The sequence below is a fragment of the Protopterus annectens genome, chromosome 9.part0 (genome assembly GCF_019279795.1).
Source record: "Protopterus annectens isolate FY-2018-M chromosome 9.part0, PAN1.0, whole genome shotgun sequence".
Classification (NCBI taxonomy): Eukaryota; Metazoa; Chordata; order Ceratodontiformes; family Protopteridae; genus Protopterus; species Protopterus annectens.
Window position 1 is genome coordinate 439,280,167 of NC_056743.1, and position 21,733 is coordinate 439,301,899.

The window sequence follows — 21,733 nt, forward strand, 5'->3', positions numbered from 1 at the left end:
CAACAGACCTAGTTATAATGTCCCTAAACATCAGAAGCATATGCAATAAAATCCAAGAACTACATATTTCCCAGATATTCTCTTCCTAACTGAAAACTGGCTCAAACCTCACATCAAAAGTGAGGAAATACTTCCACCTGACTACAACATCCTTTGCATAGACAGATTGTCCAAAAAGGAGGTGGTGTAGCATTGATATTTAAACACCACCTCAATATTCAACTCCTAAACTCATCTGCCCCTCACCAACAATGAAGAAATCCTTTATGCCAATCTCAAACTAAACCCAAACAAAACAATCAATATCATAGGATGCTATTTCCTACCAGGGTAAAATATTACACCCTAGAAAACCTCCTGAGCCTGGGCTACTCTCTCTACCCCAGGAAACCATCATTTTCGGTGACTTTAATATCAACTGGCTATCCTGTAATAACAGTCTCCCAACCATTCACCTTAATCTCCATGTGTTCACTCAACTCTTTCAATCCTCTACCCGAATCAACAAAAACCCTAACAATCATACCTTACTTGACTGAATCCTAGTCAACAAAGCCCCTCACTCTTACCTAGCAGGCTGCTTACCTGACAGTCTTAGTGACCACTCCCCCATGTTCCTAATTCGGCACCACACAAATAGTCTGAAGCCCATTGTCCACAGGCAGATATGGAACAAGTCCAACTTCAACCCCAACTCCTTCATCTCCTCCATGCAAAAATTAACTGGTCACCACTAAAATACCTCAACCTAGATGAGGCTGTCCACTTCTTCAACAGCACCTTCCTCTCCACCCTGAACACCCATGCTCCTGTAAGAAGTGCCAAAGTCAGAGCCAGGCATGCCCCATGGTTACAAAAGACCACCAGAACCCTAATGAAATCCAGAGATAAGGCCTGGGAGCACTGGCGACTAACAAAAAATAACTCAGATAAGCAATCATTCCTTGAACTGTGCAATAAAGCCAAAAAGCATATACAATTAGACAAATCCCTCTACTGTAAATCCACCCAAAACTCTACCAACCACAGCCTTAAGCAATTCTGGTCCACTATTAACACTATCCTCCACCTAGGGAAGATTGATACCCCCAGCCGTCCATTTCCCCCTCCTCCAGCAGTATTGCTGAATCCTTAAACAAACACTTCACTGAAAACTATAACATGTCTAAACAAACAACACTTCCCTACAACAGCCCCTCCAACTTCTAACCCTAACCCCCCCCACTCCCCTTTTCTTCTTCACCTCAGTACCTACTTCCAGCATAAAAAGACTGTTGTCAAAACTTAAACCCAGCAAACTCGCAGCTGATAACCTCACCTCTGAATACTTGAAAATTGCAGCTGATACACTTGCCTACCCAATTTCAATTGTAATCAACCGTTCCATAACAGAAGGCTATGTTCCCTCGATATGGAAAATATCCCACATCATTCCCCTCCACAAAGGCACCCCCTCCACCGACCTCTCCAATTACTGCCCCATTGCTATCCTCTCCCCTCTCTCCAAGACACTTGAAAAATGTATTACCACCCAGGTCTCCAACTAACTCCTAGCTAATAATCTCCTCTCCAAAATCCAACATGGTTTCAGGCCATATCACAGCACTACCTCCACTCTGCTCTCCTTCACCAACACTATACTTCATCACAAAAACAATGGCCTCTTCTCTACTGCCGTATTTCTAGATCTGTCAAAGGCCTTTGACATGGTATCTCATGAGCTACTAATCTCTACTCTCCCCATCCTCTCCTTCTCACAATCAGCCTGCAACTGGTTTCACAGCTATCTACACGGATGCCAGCAATCAGTAATCTAGGATGATAAAATATCACCTCGCCTCCCAGTTACTCTCTAAGTTCCCCAAGGGTCTATCCTTGGCCGTCTGCTATTGACTAAGGCACACTATCCTAAACCCCAGACAACAGTGAGGAAGTTTTCTATGACAATGAGAATTATGACAGTGAGTTTCCACCACTTAGAAGGTCAGAAAGGCTTAGGTCCAAAAACAATATTGAACCTTATTCAAAAACTGAAACACAACCAAGTGGAACTAGTGGAAGGGATAGTTAACTCTGGTTTTAAGTGGACCTACAAAAATTTCACCATTTTTAATTATTCTAGTTATCCAGTTTCTGAAACCACCTTCAACGTATTTTCGAAAGGGTTCGGTTTCATTCCATCAGTGAAAACAAATATGTTCAAACTGTTAATTGATGTCAAGATGTTCCTTAGGAAAAAGAACTTGGAAATAATGTTTCATGATAACTACAAGACTAATTTCACCAATAGTCTCAGGAGAAAGAGTACCTATGACCCCCCCCCCTTGCACCCCCAACTAAGAAATTTTGAGAATCTGATAGAACATAAGATAAGAACTTCTCTCACCCACGGGTTTGTTAAAAACAACTTAACACAAGAAGAAAAAATACTATTGGATGATTTATGTAACAACGATCAGATTATCTATGAGGGAAAGATGATGGAAATTTTGAACAATACTGAGAAATACCTAAGGACTTCTATTAACATGGAAAGATCCACTTGGTGCTAAATTATTTACTGTTGGAAGGTCTGATAGACCAAGCAACCTTCAGATACTTGTATGTAGATAAGCCAAAAATACCAGTTATTTTTGGCATACCAAAGACACACAAAGACACTAGAGATCCACCCCTTAGAGCCATAGTGGCAGCTGACAATTCTGTTACTACACCACTGGCCAAATATGTAGATTTGAAAATCAAGAAACTGGTCATGAACAACGACAACATTTTAAGAGATTCCTGGGACTTGCTAAGAAAGTTGGACCACTCTTTGTGTAGTGACAGTTTGGCTTTTGGAACAATGGATGTGGTGGATCTTTTCACCAGTATTCCCCATGAGACAGGGATGGAATGGTTTGAGGAAATGCTGGTTGAATCCAAAGAATTAAACAACAATGAATTTAGAACCGTTTTAACCCTTATGGAAGTTATACTAAAAAACAATTTCATCTATTTCTCAGGGAACAGGTAACATAATTATGGCCTACTGGGAGAACAAATTTTTGTTCAATTCTATATACAAAGAACAATGGCTACTTTATGGGAGGTTTCTGGACGATTTGTGTTTTCTGTGGAAGGGAGATGTGAACACATTTGTTGAAATGGTCAACTATCTGGATAACACAACGGAATTCTTTAGGTTCACACACAACTTTGACAAGAACAAGCGTAACTATTTGGATATTTCCATTACAAAAAATGGGAACAATTTTGTATCAAGAGTATTTAGGAAAGAAACCTTTTCTAACTCTTACCTGCATTATACCAGAAAAGGAGTATTAAAGGGTCAGTTGGTTAGACATTTCCAACAGGAATGTGAATGGCTCCAATTTTGGAAAGGGGATACCCTAACCAACTTTTTAATGACCTACTTCAGGAAGTGCTAATGGGGAGGGACTCTAGATTTGCACCCATTTTAGGTAATAACAACAATTATATTGGTATGGTTGGTGAGCACAGGAAAATGACGACCTACAACAATGGGTTAGTAATGACCTATGATGAACAAACATCCAAAGTCAGAAACATTATACAAAATGAATGGGAAAACTTTTCCAAAATTTCTGACTTAGAATGTATATTCACTGACCCCTTGAAATTTATATACAAGAAGGGAAATACCATCAAAAATCTAATAGAAAGAGGTCACAAGGGTCATAGCTCAAACAACTCATCCAAGAAAAAAGGTTTATTTAAATGTGGAAATTGTAAATACTGTTCCTATATCATTGTAGGTGACAGTTACTTTTTACAAGCTAGAAACAAAAGGTTATCTATGAATGTATTTGCAAACTGTAACACCAAGGGGATTATTTACTTAGCTGTATGCACAGCATGTAACTCATTTTATATAGGGAAAAGTGAGAGACCCCTTAAAAAAAGAATATGATCAGAACTAGTAAAGAAAGTAACGCCCTTTTTAAACATTCTAAACTATGTATCAAGGCAAAGTTTCAGTTTTTTGTTTTAGAAGTGGTTGATGTTGACCCCAGGGGGTGGCATGTGGGAGACCAGGGTTGAATATAGGGAACTTTATTGGCAAATCAACTAAGTCCCCTGGTTTGAATGGTATGATATCCCTGGGACCTGTACTTAAACTAAGAGCAGCCAAACTCTAACAAAACAAGACCTAGGAAAAATTATCCCATTGCTTTTTACTGTTAATTTGTGAAGGTTTTGTTTTTTTAAAAAAAAAAAAAAAAAAAAACTTTTAAAACTGCTTATATTGCATCTTTAATCACACCTATGGGAATTATGTGTACTTAATGGTACTACAGTGGTGGTACAGAATTTTTATTAACATATTAAACACAAAGATTCTTAACAAGCCTTTTATAGCAACTTTCAAAGTTTTAAGATCGATGTCTTTTTAACTAGTAAATCAATTAATTGATTTCTGGAACAGCGTGGCTGGAATTTAACCAGTTTTGGTTTTGTACCTGTGGTTTGTGGCGATTTTGTATGCAATTAGAGAAAGAAGTTTCTTTTTTAGCAATTCCATATTGCGATGGACTGCTTTTGAAGTGCCAGTGTTTCCGCTTTGTGTCCGTTTCGAGGATTACTACTCTCTAAGTTCCCCAAGGGTCTATCCTTGGCCCTCTGCTATTCTCACTTTTCACTAACAACCTACATACTACCACCACACAAGCATCTCTTATACAGTATGCAGATGACTCTACTCTCATCTGCTCTGCCCCCTCTCTACCAGAACTACAACAAATCACACAGGAATCATTCTCTTCTGTAGAAAGCTGGCTATCCAATGCTCAGCTCCTACTCAACCCAAGTAAGACAAAACTTCTCCTGTTCCAACCTTCCAAAGCCACCCAAAACACCCCCACTTTAACATTCTTGCAAAAGACAATACCATCATCTCTCCACCAGAATACACAAAATTACTCGATGTGGAAATAGACAACAAACTAAGATTTGACACCTACATATCTCTCACAATAAAAAAAACTTCACAAGAAACTTGGTGCATTTTATTGAAGCAGCCAGTTCCTAACCAAGGTGGCTAGAATCTCCATAGCCAAGTCCCAGCTAATCTCCACCCTACTCCATGCATCCCCAATACTTACCAACCTTAGACAGACAGACCTACACAAGCTGGATGCTTGTTGCAACAGAATTTCTAAATTTGCCACTGGAACCTCCTACAGCAGCCATCATTGTATCCCGCTTAAAGAACTAAACTGGCTAGAACTCCCACAACTCCTTCACTTTAATCAACTCACCCTCACTCATAAACTTATTAACCACCCCCTTAACATCCCTTCCCTTCAAACCCTTCTCCAGCCCTATCACCCCAATAGGCCCCTAAGATCAAGCAACAAAAATGAACTCACTGTTATCAAACCCAAAAACTCAGCAGGAGAAGCCATATTTTCATGTACCATATCTAAACATTGGAACAATCTTCCACCCTCTCTAACTACTCTACCTTCCAACAGCCTTTTCAAGACTGCGCTCAAATTCCACTTAAATGCGCACTGGCTTTGTCCTTGTTCTAATCCAGACTAACACCACAACCCTTACCTCCTTCCCCACCTAGACTTTTAACCCAACTATACTACCACCACTACTAACCACAGTCAGAAATAGTTAGTTGTCTTTACATACTTTAACATCTTGCCTGACAACTTTGTTACTAATATATGACAAGAAACTGTCTTAACTTGCAACATTTACTGTATATACTGTTGATAATCAATATCTTGTTATTGTATTAAAGCCAACAACCTGTAATGTTGTTTACTATTGCTGCAACTTTGTATCTCTATTTAGCATCTACATGATGTGGAGCTTTTCTCCCCGGGCATCCACTGAAAAAGGACCTGCATTTCCCAGTAAACAAATGTAAATAAATAAAATAAATACTAAAAAGCAAATTAATGACAAAAACTATACTATAATAACTTTCAGAATAATAGTAAATACAACCCTAAAAAATTCTGGGCAGCCATAATGAAGTCTTGCATTCTGGCCAAAAATTCAACCCTAATTCCTCTCACAATAACTCACCACTCAAAACCACAATATAAGTCAACTCTTATTTCATAGATAGTATAGCATCTCTAACCAAGGATTCACCAGCATCTAATCCTAACACTGCCCAACAGTCACATGTCATCACATCCATTTTCACCTATAAACCTGTGCTCACATCCAGTATAAAACTTAAAAAACTCAAACCATGCTCTACTTCAGCTGATGACCTTCCAAATGAGTAGCTTAAAATAGCAGCCAAAACCATCGTTTATCCTGCCTCAATCCTTGTAAATAAGTCAGTCCAGGAATCACACTTTCCTTCTGTCTGAAAAAAGTCACACATTATCCATCTCCACAAAGGAGGAAATTCAACAGACATTTTTGTCTTTAGACATATAGTAGTCCCCCCTCTCCAAAATACTTGAAAAATGTATTCAGAAACAATTGCTAGGCTATCTCCTGCACAAAGGACTTCTGTCCCCTATACACCATGGCTTCTTTCCTTCCCATAGTACTAACACTACACTTCTAAACTAAACAGATACCGTCAGTAAAGCTATTAATAACATTAAACTGGTCTCCTCATTATTTCTAGACTTATCTAAAGCCTTTAGCACAGTTTACCACAGCAAACTTCTTCTTCAAATGTTCTCTTTACATCTCTCTTAGCCCACACTTCTGTGATTCAAAAGCTATATATCCAGTAGGTATCAGTCAGTAAAATGGCACTTCTCCCCTTCTCCATATCTCCCATTCACCACCACTGTACCACAAGGCTTTATCCTTGGTCCCCTCTTCTTTAGCATTCTCATCGTCTCCAACACCTGGAACTCTGTCCCCCAACACATCATTACCACCACCAACTCATGCAAGTTTAAGCAACTCCTCAGAACATACTTTGCTCAAGCACTACCCACTGGCTGACTGAAACAAATTACTCCTTTTCATTTACTGCACTTTACTCTATCTCTCACGTATTCATGTATTCTCATGTATCTGTAAACCATATATTTTCTCTCTGTTCTATCCTTTCTCACTTATCTGCCCCCTTTCACCTCTTTTTAACTACTACCACCTTCATCTCCTCCATTATCTCTTCCCTTCACCAAGTCTCTTTACACCTTAAGCTGTTTACTAATTTTCTGTTCTCTCTGAATTTTGCATACACTATGTGGTAAAATTGCTTTTCTTTTTTGTATAATCTAATCTAGTTACATTCATTTTGCACCTTTGACTATGGGTTTCCATGGCATAGGTCTCACTTGTAATTACTTGAAATATGAACTCTGTATGATGTACCTATATAATATGTTATTCAATATTGTATTGTTAATTTACTACTAGTTGGAGCTTTTCTACCCGGGCCTTTGCCGAAAATGGGCTAATAGCCCAGTTGGACCTCCCCAGTAAATAAATGTTAAATAAAAAATAAATAAATGTAATTATTTAAACTGCAGATGTTTTGTATTATTTTTGAAAATTTGTGAAATTATTGTTATTAAAATGTTTTGTAATACCTTGGAGCTTTTCTTCCTGGGCCTACGCTGAAAATAGCCTCCTACCTAGTTGGACTTTTCCAGTAATCAAGTGTCAGTACATAAATAAAAACACATTTGTCTATCTTCACTATATTTAACATAGAGGATTTTGAGCAGGCTGCCAATCATAAATGGCTTATAATGTGTTTGAGACATGGATGTGAAGAAGTTCACCTTGAGAGCGAAACTTGTGGTCCACCTCTCTAGTAGCGATAAGGGCATGCTAGACATTTCTCAATTCCAAATCTTTTTGGGATGCCACTGGTGGAAAAGCTTGAAATATTTAGGTATATACAAAAACTGAAAAGAAAAAATATATAGAATCATATACTGTACCTAGAGTATCATAAGTATAAAATAGTTATGTAAATCTGTAAATTGGTAATGGCAATTAAAGACAATAATGACTGTAATGTTCCATCTTATTTCACATTTCAACTACCTGCTGCTGAAAGGCATCATAAATAAATAAAACAGTTAATAAATCAGCCATACTGAGCTGATGGGTATCTTCTTCTTTCAGTAATATTAATCTCTTTGTGTATCTTTTCAACTCTTCAAATATATAAGATATAGCTCTACTTCTAAGCTTCTTGCTAGTGCCTTGACATTCATTGTGAAAGTTTTTTTCTGTAAACTACAGTGGCTAGCCTACTTCTTGATTATCTTCTTAAATTTCTTCTCCATACTTGCTATCTCACCTAACATTTCTATTTTTTCTGCCACCATAATGTTATCTTTTCAAACTCGATAACATTTGCTATTATTGAATTTCTTTAATAATTGCCAAAAAATATAACTTTGATTAATCTTAAGACATGAACAGGGAAGTCATGCAACCTTGTCAAGCACATTAGACTTGATATCTAAGAAAAAATGTTTTCTCAGTATGAGAACAAGTGATCCTCAAATAATGCAAACAGCTGCCAATGGGTGAAGTTTTTTTTTCTATTACTGGGTATTACCTTTGAATACCTGGGCAGATCAGTCAGCTTTAAAAGTAGTCAGTCTTTACTCCATTGTGTTTTGTTATCAGACATGCAGCTTGCACCAAATTAACCTAGACTAGCTTTCTGTAAATGTTTTGACCAAACATCATTTTGTTTCAGTTTAACAGAATATATCTGAAGTAAAGCAGAAAGCATATTTTTGTTTCCATGGTAGGTAAAGCCATAAACCTCCCGTGCAGGGCAGCCCCCAGCATCCCCTAATTATAGTTAACTCAGAGGCTGGGTACAGTCTGGGGAAAATACAGTTGTGGAGGTAAAATGATGTTCGAGTGATCACTGTTGGTGTAGTTTTAGCTGTATGGGTTATATCCTACTTATGATAGAATAGCCGGCCTGCTTCCAAGCTGTTATCAGCTCAAGCATAGCTAAATAAAATTGACGGTTTGTGTACCAAGCCCTTTAGAATTTTCATGCCAACTGAGAGAGGGAGGCTAGAGCCCTGAAAAAGGTCAACCTAGGTACATTATAAAAATATCCTTACTCTGTAAACAAAATATACAAAAATAAGAGGAATGGTGGAGAGAGTGATTGGCTACTGCAGCAGTGATAATTCCAACATCTATTGTTATCCTAAGTTGACTTACACAAAGTACTATGTTCATTATTTGATAACTGCTGCAGTAGCCTTAGTTAAATGGCTAGATTGCCATAGCTTAAAATGACTAGGAGGAGGAAGAATGAGGGTGCAGGAGCTCATGGCAAATGGTCCTAGCAAAGTCTCTTCTACACCTGGAAAAGGAATCTAGTTTTGAGTGCTCTATAAAGGTATATACAGAGGCGTCAATTGCGGTTTCTAGAAAATTCTAGAATCCATCACTTTCAAAAAAGCCACTGACAAAGCCAAGGCCGTGGTAGTGTGTCTTGACTCTGCCAGGAATTTCCTTATTGTAGTGGATATAACAAAAGAAATAGCACCAGATAAACATTTGGAAATAGTCTGCTTTGACACAAGTTGCTCCTTTTTTACCTTCATAAGAAATAAATAACTGATCAGAATTTCTAAAGGATTTAGTTCTAAAAAATTAGCTCTGTGTCCTTCTTGCCATTACACCTCTGTGTCTCCTCTCATTTCTTAGTTCTACAGTCCTGACAGTGCTCTTGAGTCTCCTTGCAAAACATGGAGGCTGCTGTGACTCCTCTGTGTATCTCACTTGAAAGTGTGCAAAGTCAGAATTGGAGTTTTGGAGGGAAACATTTGTAAAGATATGCCTCACCTGTTTCAGTGTCTTGCCATTCAATAGCATACTGTAGTTCAGTCAGTTATCTTTTTTGGGCATGTGATTTCTGAACAGTATGATTATCAGATTTCAGAACTTTTTTGTTTGGTGGCAGATATGTTTGAGGGAGACAGTATGGTCCATACTTGCATCACCACCCTCACCATTGCTTCAAAAAGCTTTGCCTCTTTTTAATTCTAAACTATGACTCAGCACTGAATATGTTCTGGGGTATCGGAACCAATGCCAAGTCCTTGATTTTAATATTTGTAAAACAGAATGACTGAACCCAGTTTTTTTGAAAAAAAAAACATTCTGAACATGACATGTGAAAGCTGGCAACAGATTATTCTGTCATTTTGTATCCTGGAGTAAGAGTATTGTTTTGTTCTCATTGCAGATTAGTATTATTAGGAGTATATCAGCCTTCTGCCAAGTCAGGTAACCAACAGTGACAGTGACCGCAGTACGCCACCTACAGACTAGGAAGAATCATGATGCAGCGAGTAGGGCTGGCCACTAAGAGTAGCAAGTAATCAGAGATGGGCTGCTGAAATACACAGGGAGCACACTTCAGTCAATATATAAAACATGCTAACATACTTTATGTATCGTATAGGTTCATAGGTGTTTACTAGACTAACGACCACAAGGCCTTTTTAAGCCTAGGTCAGATGACGAAGGACCCGCAAGTATGGCTGGTGCAACGGCACAAAAACAGAACAACCCAAAAAGCAAATGAAAGAGCCAGCACAACACTGTGTGGAAAATAATGTATTGTAAAATACACATCACTAATTCACATAAGACTTCCAGACAGGTTTCGGCTAAACAGCCTTCCTCAGTGAACAAAAACAAACAACATACCCCACCAACAGATGATGTATAAATACATACTTTGATTGGCCAATAGTTTAACAAGACATCACTTAATTAGTTAATTAAAAATAATCATTAAGGACAGGTGGAAAAAGCCCTCCTAGCTTGACAATCCACTTTTTTCTTTCAAATTTAATATTTCATGTAGACCAGCCATGTCCTGTGTTTTATTCAAAATACAGTCAATAATGGTAAATTTAAAAATACCAGTTTTGTGTTTGCAGATATGTTTGTATAGAGCGCTTGACTGTTTGTGGTTCTTTATATCACTAATGTGTTCACTTATTCTCAATCTTAAAGGCCTAGACGTTTGCCCAACATAAAAGGCTGGGCATGTACAGCTGGCCAAATAAATCACCCAGCTAGTGCTACAATTCCCAAAAAAAGTTAGATCATATACAACAGGTGTGTTCTTGCTGCTAAAGCTTTTTGTCTTGAACACCCTGGGGCAATGAGAACAATGGCCACATGGATTACAACCAACCAATTTTTCACCAGTAATGGTTCTCTGACCCATATTTGTATCCTGAACCTGTCATCTTTTATAATGACTAAATAGGGACCCCAGAGAATGACCTTCCGAAAGGAATATGAACATTTTGGCTAGACAGAGCTAAACTTTATAGTCCAGGTTTCAACTCTTTTTTTGGTCAGCCTAGCAGAACATGCCTTAACCAAGAATGTTTTTTATTTCCAAAAGCAATATGTATGGCAAGTTCAAGGTACTGCTATGGGGGCATCTTTCCCCCATATATGCCAACCTGTTTATGGCTTATTTAGAGGAGTATTTAATCTATGACAATGATCACAACCTATACCTGGATGAAATTGATATTTGGAGGCGATAATCTTGATGACTGTTGGATGGTGTGGAGAGCCGATGAAGTCTATTTACAGGAATTTGTTGAATATCTAAATCAGAATAAATGGGGTATTGAGTTCAAGATTAATTGGCATAAATATGAGATCACTTTCTTGGATGTTTTGGTGAAACGTACCCCTCTGGACACCTTGGAGACTGAGGTATTTTGGAAATTCCCCCCAACATAATACACTGTTACATGCTTCCAGCTTCCACCTCCAACATGTCATCAGGAATATCCCCAAGTCTCATTTTCTCTGGGTTAAGAGAATTTTTTCCAGCCCCTCCAAATATAGACATTATGAACAGGATCTTTCTACTAGATACAAAGATCGTGGTAACAGGGTTGGTGACATCTGTAGGGCTAGTCGGTTTGCCACCCAGCAGGAGAGATCTGGATTACTTAAGTATAGAGGACGTCGTTCTGACAATAAAAATCAGGTCAGATTAGTAACGACCTATGGTAAGAATACATATTCATTTATGAATATAATTTCCAGACATTGGAATATCCTGCAGGGTGAGGCTTCACTTGGAGAATTTTTGGGAGAGAAATGTTCATATTCCTTTCAGAAGGGTCGTTCTCTGGGGTCCCTATTTAGTCATTATAAAAGATGGCAGGTTCAGGATACAAATATGGGTCAGAGAATCATTACTGGTGAAAATTTGGTTGGTTGTAATCCATGTGGCCATTGTTCTCATTGCCTCAGGGTGTTCAAGATGAAAAGCTTTAGCAGCAAGAATACACCTGTTGTATATGATCTAACTTTTTTGGGGAATTGTAGCATTAGTTGGGTGATTTATTTGGCCAGCTGTACATGCCCGGCCTTTTATGTTGGGCAAACGTCTAGGCCTTTAAGATTGAGAATAAGTGAACATATTAGTGATATAAAGAACCACAAACAGTCAAGCGCTCTATACAAACATATCTGCAAACACAAAACTGGTACATTTAAATTTACCATTACTGATTGTATTTTGAATAAAACACAGGACAGGGCTGGTCTACATGAAATATTAAATTTGAAAGAAAAAAAGTGGATTGTCAAGCTAGGAGGGCTTTTTCCACCTGTCCTTATTGATTATTTTAATTAACTAATTAAGTTATGTCTTGTTAAACTATTGGTCAATCAAAGTATGTATTTATACATCATCTGCTGGTGGGGTATGTTGTTTGTTTTTGTTCACTGAGGAAGGCTGTGTAGCCAAAACCAGTCTGGAGTCTTATGTGAATTTTATGTGTATTTTATAATACATTATTTTCCACACAGTGTTGTGCTGGCTCTTTCATTTGCTTTTTAAGCCTAGGCTATGCATCCCAAATCTCTGACAAGTTCTGATACCCTTGATAAGTGTAAGTAGGGGTTTGGGAGATGAACCATTTACAGGTTACCTGTGTCCATTAGAGACATTGGTGCCAACCATGGATGAATTTCTGGTTTCCCATCCAATTATCCAAGTTGCACTTGAACTGGGTTAGGGAGGAACTCTGCTTTACATGGATGGGGAGTCTGTTCCATAGATGCGGTAGTCTCTGGGATACATACCTATCTCTCCAATAAGACCTATTTATATCACAAGCAAGGTTTAAGTCTTTAGAACGGGTAATTCTGGTGCTGTTTGTTTTGTGGATATGCAAAAGGTCCCTCAAAGTGGGGTCTGACAATGCCCTGTATGCCAGTCACAGCTGTCCCCTCAAAAGCCTGTAGGAGACAGAATACAGGGATAGGGACTTGAAGTGCTCTGCATAGGACATTTTACATATGCCCTGTATTCTTTTAGTGAAGTATCTCTGTGGACGTTCCAGTTGTTGGATATGCCTGGTTAGGAACATACCAAAGGGGACACTGTACTCAATGATAGGTCTGATGAATGCCAAATACAATGGAACAATGACTTCCTTGGACCTAGATGCCATACCTTTGTTTATAAGTTGTGCAATATAGAATGATTTCCTCACCACTGTAGACACATGATGGTCAAAGACTAGATTACTATCTATGTGTGTCCGTAAGTCCCTGACTACTGGGTCAATTATAAGGGTTGTGTGTTGTCAATGTGATAGTTACCATAGATGGATGACTTCCCAAAGGATACTATTATGCATTTCTTGGCATTTAGTTCTATCCCATGGCTCTGACACCAGTTGTTTGTCTGTGTCAGCCCCGCCTGGAGAACAGTTGTGTCAGTTTGAGATTCAATGACAGCTCCTAATTTGCAATCATCTGCAAATTTTGTCAACCAGAGACCACTGACATTGGCCTTGACCTCTGAGAAGTAAATGCCAAAAAGGAACAGCCCAAGGACTGATCCTTTAGGGTCTCCACTTGTGATTGGCCTCTTTGTAGAGGCGGACTCCCCAATTCTAACTTCCTGTGTCCTGTCTGTGAGACACTTGGCTATCCACCGGGTGACATACAGGTTTGTACCTAACCTCCTGAGTTTGTCAACAATGCCCAAGTGGGGTATTGTGTCAGATGCCTTGGCCAGGTCAAGGTAGGCAGTGTGAACATTTTTTGCCCTTATCCATTGCTTTGGTGACCTTCTCAAAGAAGTCCACCAGGCTGAGTAGGCATGATCTGCCCTTGGCAAAACCAAACTGGGTTGGGTCCAGTATCTGGAGGTTTACTATGTCTCTGTTGATCATCTCCATGATAATTCTTTCCATGACTTTACATATAAGACTAGTGGGACTTGTGGGTCTAAATGGCCCACCTTTGTGCAGAGTTACCTTTCTCCATTCATGAGTCACAAATCCTGTTTGGAGGCTACAGCTAAACAGTAATTCTAGAGGCCTTGATAGGTCATGTTTCATGCTATTTAGAATGCATCCTGTGATATTGCATGGGCCCATTGATGCAGTGTTCTTGGTCTTAGAGAGTCCATTAAGGACCTGTTCCCTAGTGATAGTAGGGGGAGTTGTATTTGATGATATTTCCTGAGTGAAGGTTGAAGGGGAGAGAGGGGTAAAGTTGCAGCTGAGTTTGTCAGCCAGGATGTTTGCTATATCTTCTGGCTCAGTACAGATTGCTCCATTTACATTGAGCTCTGTACACAATTGTGTATTGTCTTTGAGGTTGCGGACATAGCTAAAGAAAGCTTTATGATTGTTCTTGGCATGGAAGGCCAAACTTACCTCAAAATTGGCTTTGATAGACTTTATTTGTCCTCTGAGTTGCTTGTTTAGTTTGAGATTGCTTTTATCATGCTAGGTGCTGCACCTCCTAATTTTTGCCAGGATTTTCTTTCTCCTGTTATACAGCCTATTGATTTTGTGATTCCACCAGGGTGGCTTGTTTTTGAGTTAGTTCTGTACTTCCTGGTGGGTACAGCTGCATCTATGCAGCTATTAACATGATTGTACAGGGTTTCTGTGAACAGTTCTGCATAGGAAGCAGTGTTCTCGGGGTGTATGGGGGCTTGAAATTCTGACAGGTTCTCACTTAATAGCAGCAGGTTAACCTTAGAATACTTCCTGATTATTTCAGGTTTAGCTGGGGGGTCCAGATTTTGGTTTTACTTCAAAGGAGACCATTTTGCAATCTGACCTTACCAGGGAAGGCATTGTAGTAGGAGATGTGCAGCTCTCCCATATTAGTGAGGACCAGATCCAGTATGGTTGCACCCCTGGTTGGTGTATTGACTGTCTGGTCCAGGGAGCTTGTGTTTACAAAATCCAGGAATTTCTGTGCCTGTACGTTTGATGTCATATGGGATTCCCAAGAGTGGTGTAATTAAAGTCACCCATGAATATGGCATTGAGTTGGATGGTTAGTGCTTCTAATAAGTTTAAATACATTGATATGGTTTTCCTGGGTCAGAGATGGGGGGCCTACAGCTTGCAAGAAAATGGCATTGGATTTTGCCTGTGATGACTTGAACATGAAGCAGTTCAAGTGCATTGTCCAGTTTGACCAGCCTTGAAGTATATTTATCTTTGATGTAAATAAAGACACCTCCACCTTTAGTCCCTGCCTATGAAGTAGCTGGCCTAAATGTGTGAAAAGCATTATAACCTAGCACTGTTGGCATGCTCTCTGCGGCTTTAAACCATGTCTCAGTGATTTCACAGGTGTCAGCATTCTCTAAGATAAAGAGAACTTCTAGGGAGTGGAGTTTTTGTTTAGACTCCTAGCATTAAGCAGTAATACCTTTAGATTTTCTTGGTTTTGATTTGCTATGTCGGATGTACTTTCAGTTTGGCATTGCCTAAAAAAAGCACTACGGGGAAGACAATGTTTTAACTAATATTCGAAAGCCTAGAGGGGAGAGGTGCAGACCATCCCTGGCGAAGCAGCCTGGTCTGTTGACCATTTCCTTCAGTGCTGACAAATATTCCACCCCCTTAGAATGACACCAGAAACTATTAAACTCAATCATCTTTTGTTCATATTGTGGCATCATCCTTGGAGAAGGTAAAATGCTAATCACTCCTAGGCTTATACCAGCCTGAGACACACATTCTGAGAGCTCCACGGTGTCTCTCTTCATATAGTCTAGGGAGGTACGTCTCAGGTAATTTACTCCCACATGGACTATGACTGAGTCATATTGGTAATTGTGGTCCAGTGACCTGAGTGCCACCTTAATGTGGCAGATCCTAGCCCCTGATAAGCAACTGACGTGACTTTCTCCTTACTCAGCCTGGTGAGAGGAACATCAGTGTGTCTCACGATGGAGTCTCCAATGACTACAGTGTTGGATTGTGTGATGGCTTGCCTTATGGGCTTGGAGGTAGAGGCTGTATGAGATGTAGCTCTGTGTGTCGATGTGGGTGTTGTTTTGAAGGAGTGCATTTGGGGCTGCTGCTGAGGGTATTTGTTATGTGTACTTTGTCTAGGAGGTCTTTGTGGTTTAAAAATTAAGTGCATCAGCATATGTGGGTCAATATGTCTGCATTGAATTGTGTGTAATGGGTGCAGTGTGTGTACTACTGACAACCTTATTGACATTAGGAGTACTTTTATGTGAGAACTTTGCCTCCAGTGACATTGTGTAACTACATCTCTCACATACCATATCAATTTGTTTGAGAATTAACTGGTTGTCAGTAAACATGAGGCAATTAGGATGTTCATATCCACCAAGCTGGTAACAGGGACAGTAGGAAAGTTCATATCCATTGTACCAGACCCCTTTTTATTGATAAGACAGTTGGCGTGAGAATGCCAATCACTGTCAGTAGTATCCGATTTGCAGCTATGGGGACAATGCTTGTCACTGCAAACTAGTTGTCCTGTGTGCAACTAGATATTGAAGAAATTTCAATTGTGCTTTTATAGGAAAAATGTCACTCAGAAGTGTCAGAGTCTATACATAGAACTGCCAAACACTTGAGGGGAAGCTAATACTGAGACCTTGAAAATTTAAGAATGAAATATTTAGGTAGATATTCTGAAGTTAGAAACAAATCAAGCAGTACTTACTGAAAACAAAGAATTAGGTTGTCAAGAATGATGAAAACAGGGTAGTCACATGAATGGCTACTGCCTGGTTACTACTAATGCTGGTTTCACCACAGCTTCACTCTGTTGGGATACAGTGCTCCTTTGCTTCTTCTCTCACCAGAAGCAAAATGTTAGCACCAATCCCAAAATGAGAAGCAGGCAGTAGCCTTTTTAGTGATCCATAGTCTTGTCCCAAATGATGCAAGGGTCTGTAGGCTTGTAGCCTTTTTCTGGTATGGCAAAGAAACAAGCATTGCTTATTTATTCATTAACTTGTTAAACCAGTATTTGGGCTGGTTTGAGGATCCATTTCAGTTGTATGAAAAGCACAAATACAAAAATGTACAGGTACTGAAGCTGCACCCATAGATGAACAGGGTGTAGAAAAAGTGTACAACAAGTAGTCACTAAAATATAATTAAAAATTCTCAGCATTTTTCTGTTGTCGTGATTTATTAAGTTTGATGCCAGTGTTTTACCTTTTCTACAATGTAATGTGCAACCTTATATAAACCAACTACTATGATTATAAATCTTTGTAAAACTGTTGCAGCTATTAATCCCATGGACTTTGTGACTTTTTTTCCCTTGCGCAGTGTGAAATTTATGTAAATGAACTAATCTGTCTGAAAATATATGTCAGACTGCTTAAGACCCAGTCAGTCTTTCCTGGTAAACAAATGAATTAATAAATAAATAAAAATCTGAGATAATGAAAAAATCAATTTACGTTACTGTTATACCAACTATAGGAGATACAACGGAATCAAAAGGCTTGTATCCTGTTGTGTGGTTTAATATACAACATTAAACTGAGGTCAGTGTATGACAGCCTCCATTGTCTATGTGACTCTGAGAAAGTCACTTAACCAGACAGCACTCCTGAGCCAAGTCTGAAAAAGGTCCTTGCAGATCAGTGCTCTACCCTGGTAAACCCAAACACATAAAATAAAATAAAAAAAAAAATACCTACAATGCTTGTTTGTTTACCAGGTCACATACAGGTGATATGGTATTTTGTTTATATGCTGATTAATGTGTACTGTCTGTATAGTTTGTCAATACACACACACACACACATCCAGCCACTACTGCTGCTGATAACCATGATTTCCCCTGTCTGCTTCGAGTCTCTTCCTTCTCAGTCAGTGGTTGCCAATGCAAATTGACTTACCGTTTTCCTTCTTAAGTTCAACTTAATGTTTGGGCAGTAGTTCTATATATACTTCTGCTTCTATAGTACTAGCATTGCAGTGAAGAAATGTGTGCATCAGTAATGCTTTGCTCTTGTATGTTCTAGTTGATTAAATGTGAAATCTGTGTGTAAGAAAGTTGCTTGTCCTTTGCAGTAAACTTTGTCACTTGACATTCTCTGCATTACATTTTTTGCTCACCTCAAGGAGTACCAGGGGAACCATTACCTGTGGAAAGTGAAGAGGACATTTTGAATATATTGGATGGCGTTATCGTGAACCCAAAGACCGAAGCGAGTGACCATGTTCGTCTCCATTGTCCACTGAGGTGGTGCTTTTTACCAGGATTGATATGCTACCCTTTTAACTGTTAGTTAGATGTTAAAGATTTTGTCTATTAGTCATAGGATTTACATGTAGTAAGGAGGTGCGCATTAAATGCAGTTTATTTAAACATTTTCTTTTGAGGGATTACTTACATGCATATTTAGGCTAATTCTGACTGTGATGAAATGATAGGCATTATTTTAAAAATAGTAATGAAATATGAGTGCTAGTAGCATTTGATTGTTCTTGAATTCTGCTCCAGTCATTAGGAAACCATATTTTTGAATTTGTATATTATTTTATTGAAAAATATCGTTTTGAGATACACATGTGTACTTATCAAAAATCTTAAAACAAGGATACATTATTTCATGGAAAACAGTTTACATGATGCATTGGGAACAGAATGATGCTGTCTGAATAATAAGCAATAATCTGATTTCAGTTATTGTTTAAAAAGAAACTGCAACAACTAAGTGTGAAAAAGCTCTGGGTAACCAAAGCGATAGTAGTAATTACATTTCATTCTTGTTAAATGTTGATTTAGTTATATAACAGAACAATGTATTTTAATGACTTCATGATTTAATACATAAGGTGTATATTATTTGTATTTGCACAGTCTCAAGTGTTTCTGAACTTTCATTTATTTATTTACACTTTACAAATACAAAGTTAATGTTTTTCACTGCCTGAGTTAACAACAAAACCAAAACATTTCATGGCAAATTGCATATACAAAATGCACAGGTCAGTGACTTGGAGTAGCACTATGCATGGAAGTCATAATGATAAAAGTAAATTCAAATGACTCTGCTGATATTGGCTGTGATGAGCTTTGAGTACACAGTAACTGCATTTATGGTAGATTCAGAGTATAGGTTCATAGATTAGTACTAAACTAACTGCCCTTGCGAGCCATTTTAAGCTTAGCCAATTATCCCTTGTGAGACTTAAACCCTGCACCTTGTGTTTGTAAGGCAAACACATATTGGCTGTGATGAGCTTTGAGTACACAGTAACTGCATTTATGGTAGATTCAGAGTATAGGTTCATAGATTAGTACTAAGCTAACTGCCCTTGTGAGCCATTTTAAGCTTAGCCAATTATCCCTTGTGAGACTTAAACCCTGCACCTTGTGTTTATAAGGCAAACACCTTAACCATTAGGCCACCCTCCCAACCCCCATATGCCCAAAGTATGAGTGGCACAAACAAGCTAGCCAAACCAGCAAGGACAACATCAGAGCAATCACTAGACTGTTCTGAGCTGTGCCATAAAAAGAAAATAAAGTTGGAGAGGTTATTCATTTTCCCTACTTTATACTGTAGGAAAATAGGTAATCAAACTGCCTTTGCAACTCACAGTAGTATGTTATCTGAGTTATTGGGTGCAAGTTAGGAAAATTCTTTGTAAGTCACAGGTATGTACAACGCAGCCCATCACATTTTCAGTGTTCCACTGTATTACTGAACAGCTATTCTACCTTGTGCTGGTCAGCCAACAAATGGCTTCTATGTCTCATCCCTCAAGTATCTAATAGGACATACTGTCCTGCTGATTGTTCTATACAATCAGTTGCACTCTCATACCCTTTCTAACTTTACATAATCAGCCTTTGTACTACTATGACAGACCTAGTGATTAAAATCTTGCTACAAGTCCTTTTTTATCCCCCAGCTTCCTTTTCTTTTTTTCCTCCAAGAGATATCATGCTGTGATATTCTTTATATGTTCCCATATAGAGCAGTTGGTGTAACAGACTCCCTATGTTGTAGACACTGCTATGTCCCTCTTTTCCCTAGCTCGGTTAACAATATCAAACCAGATTTGGTTAGGTACTTGTAAGTGGGACAGCTCTTGCCAGGTCCATTTAAGCACCATTTAGGGTAAGGCATTAATCTGTTAAGCTGCTTGCTTCAGGGATCCTGTCAAGACTGTCTTCTGAGCTTTGTGGCCTAATCCACTGCTGTCACTGTTACAAAGCATTTTAACTTAGCTGTTGCATTAAATGCTGGGCTGAGGTTTGGAAGAGCATTTTTTATGCACTCCTTCACTGAAGAACGTACTATTCTTTGCACCTCCATAGCCTACTGAGTGGAAGCTGTGAATAAGATGGACTAATTACACTGGCATTGGCATTAACTCCAGATTTTCATGGGCTTCTCAGTCAACAGGGTAGCTGCTCTGTTCCCCTTTTGTCTTGTGGTCTTCTTCTTTTTTATTGTATTTTACCAATTTTTTGAAGGAGTTAAACACCTGTCAGCCATATGGCATTGATTTATGAAGGCTTGACCACAACCTAGATAACTTGGGTTCCTTCAATAACCATTGTATTTTGAGGTATAAGAGGAATGGTAAGGCAATGTCTATTCGTCTTCTCTCTTTCTCAAGGGGAGTGGGTGAGACATCCTGGGGCATGTCTAATCTCAGCTCCTGGTAAAGACCAGGAGCCATTTAAAAGGCATTAGCTAGTAAATGTGATTACCAGTAGAGGAGTGTGTTGTGATGTTGACTGGTATGGCTGTCTCTCTGCATCTATTGCAAGCCCACCCCCCCACCCTCAAAACATACACACACACACACACACACACACACACACACACACACACACACACACACACAAAATATATCATCCAATTTAAGAGAATTAGAGTGTAGACTTTTAATCAGCCAGTAACTGGGATTCTCTGTGGTCTCCTTTTCCTCTCTGCCTACTGAGTAAAAATAACCAATTCCACCAGATGAGAGGAATGACTGCTTCTAAGTCCTGGGAGGTATTAAGCCTTACATAACAGATGTGATATTAGGGAACATGGAGCACCTAAAAACAAGTGTTGAATTGTCACAGATACTCCAACACTCAGCTCAAGGTAACACAACCTCTGGACAAAAATAAGTACGCTTATGGCTTTTCTCAGCTGATTTTCTGGTGCATGATCACCTTTAATGCACACTTCCTTCAGTTTTCACACACTTAAGCAACCTTCCATTCCTGTTTTCCCCCTCCCTGCAGCTGACAGTCAGCTGCCACCAGCTCCTTTCCTCATTCATCTGTTGCATTTGCCTTAGCTTCCCTGGGCACATCCTGGTACGTGTCCTGAGCTGGTGAGGACACTGGTGGAGCATCATATTGCTGCTAGGGTGTGTGCACTAACTCACGCCATCCTGTGGCAGCCTTGTAAGCTCTGGAGATGCTCCCTTTGGAAGGTGCATTCTCACTT

General features: G+C 39.0%; 1 protein-coding gene across 2 annotated transcripts in view; it reads left to right on the forward strand.

Annotated features, from left to right (window-relative positions):
* POLB (DNA polymerase beta) overlaps positions 1-19,116 on the forward strand; it is a 3,382,694-nt gene extending 3,363,578 nt beyond the window's left edge. For both annotated transcript variants that reach the window (XM_044082977.1, XM_044082976.1), the window contains one exon: positions 18,390-19,116. In XM_044082977.1, the coding sequence (XP_043938912.1) occupies positions 18,390-18,556 (167 nt within the window). In that variant the 3' untranslated portion in view covers positions 18,557-19,116. The remainder of the gene's footprint in view (positions 1-18,389) is intronic.
* Positions 19,117-21,733: the final 2,617 nt, after the last annotated feature.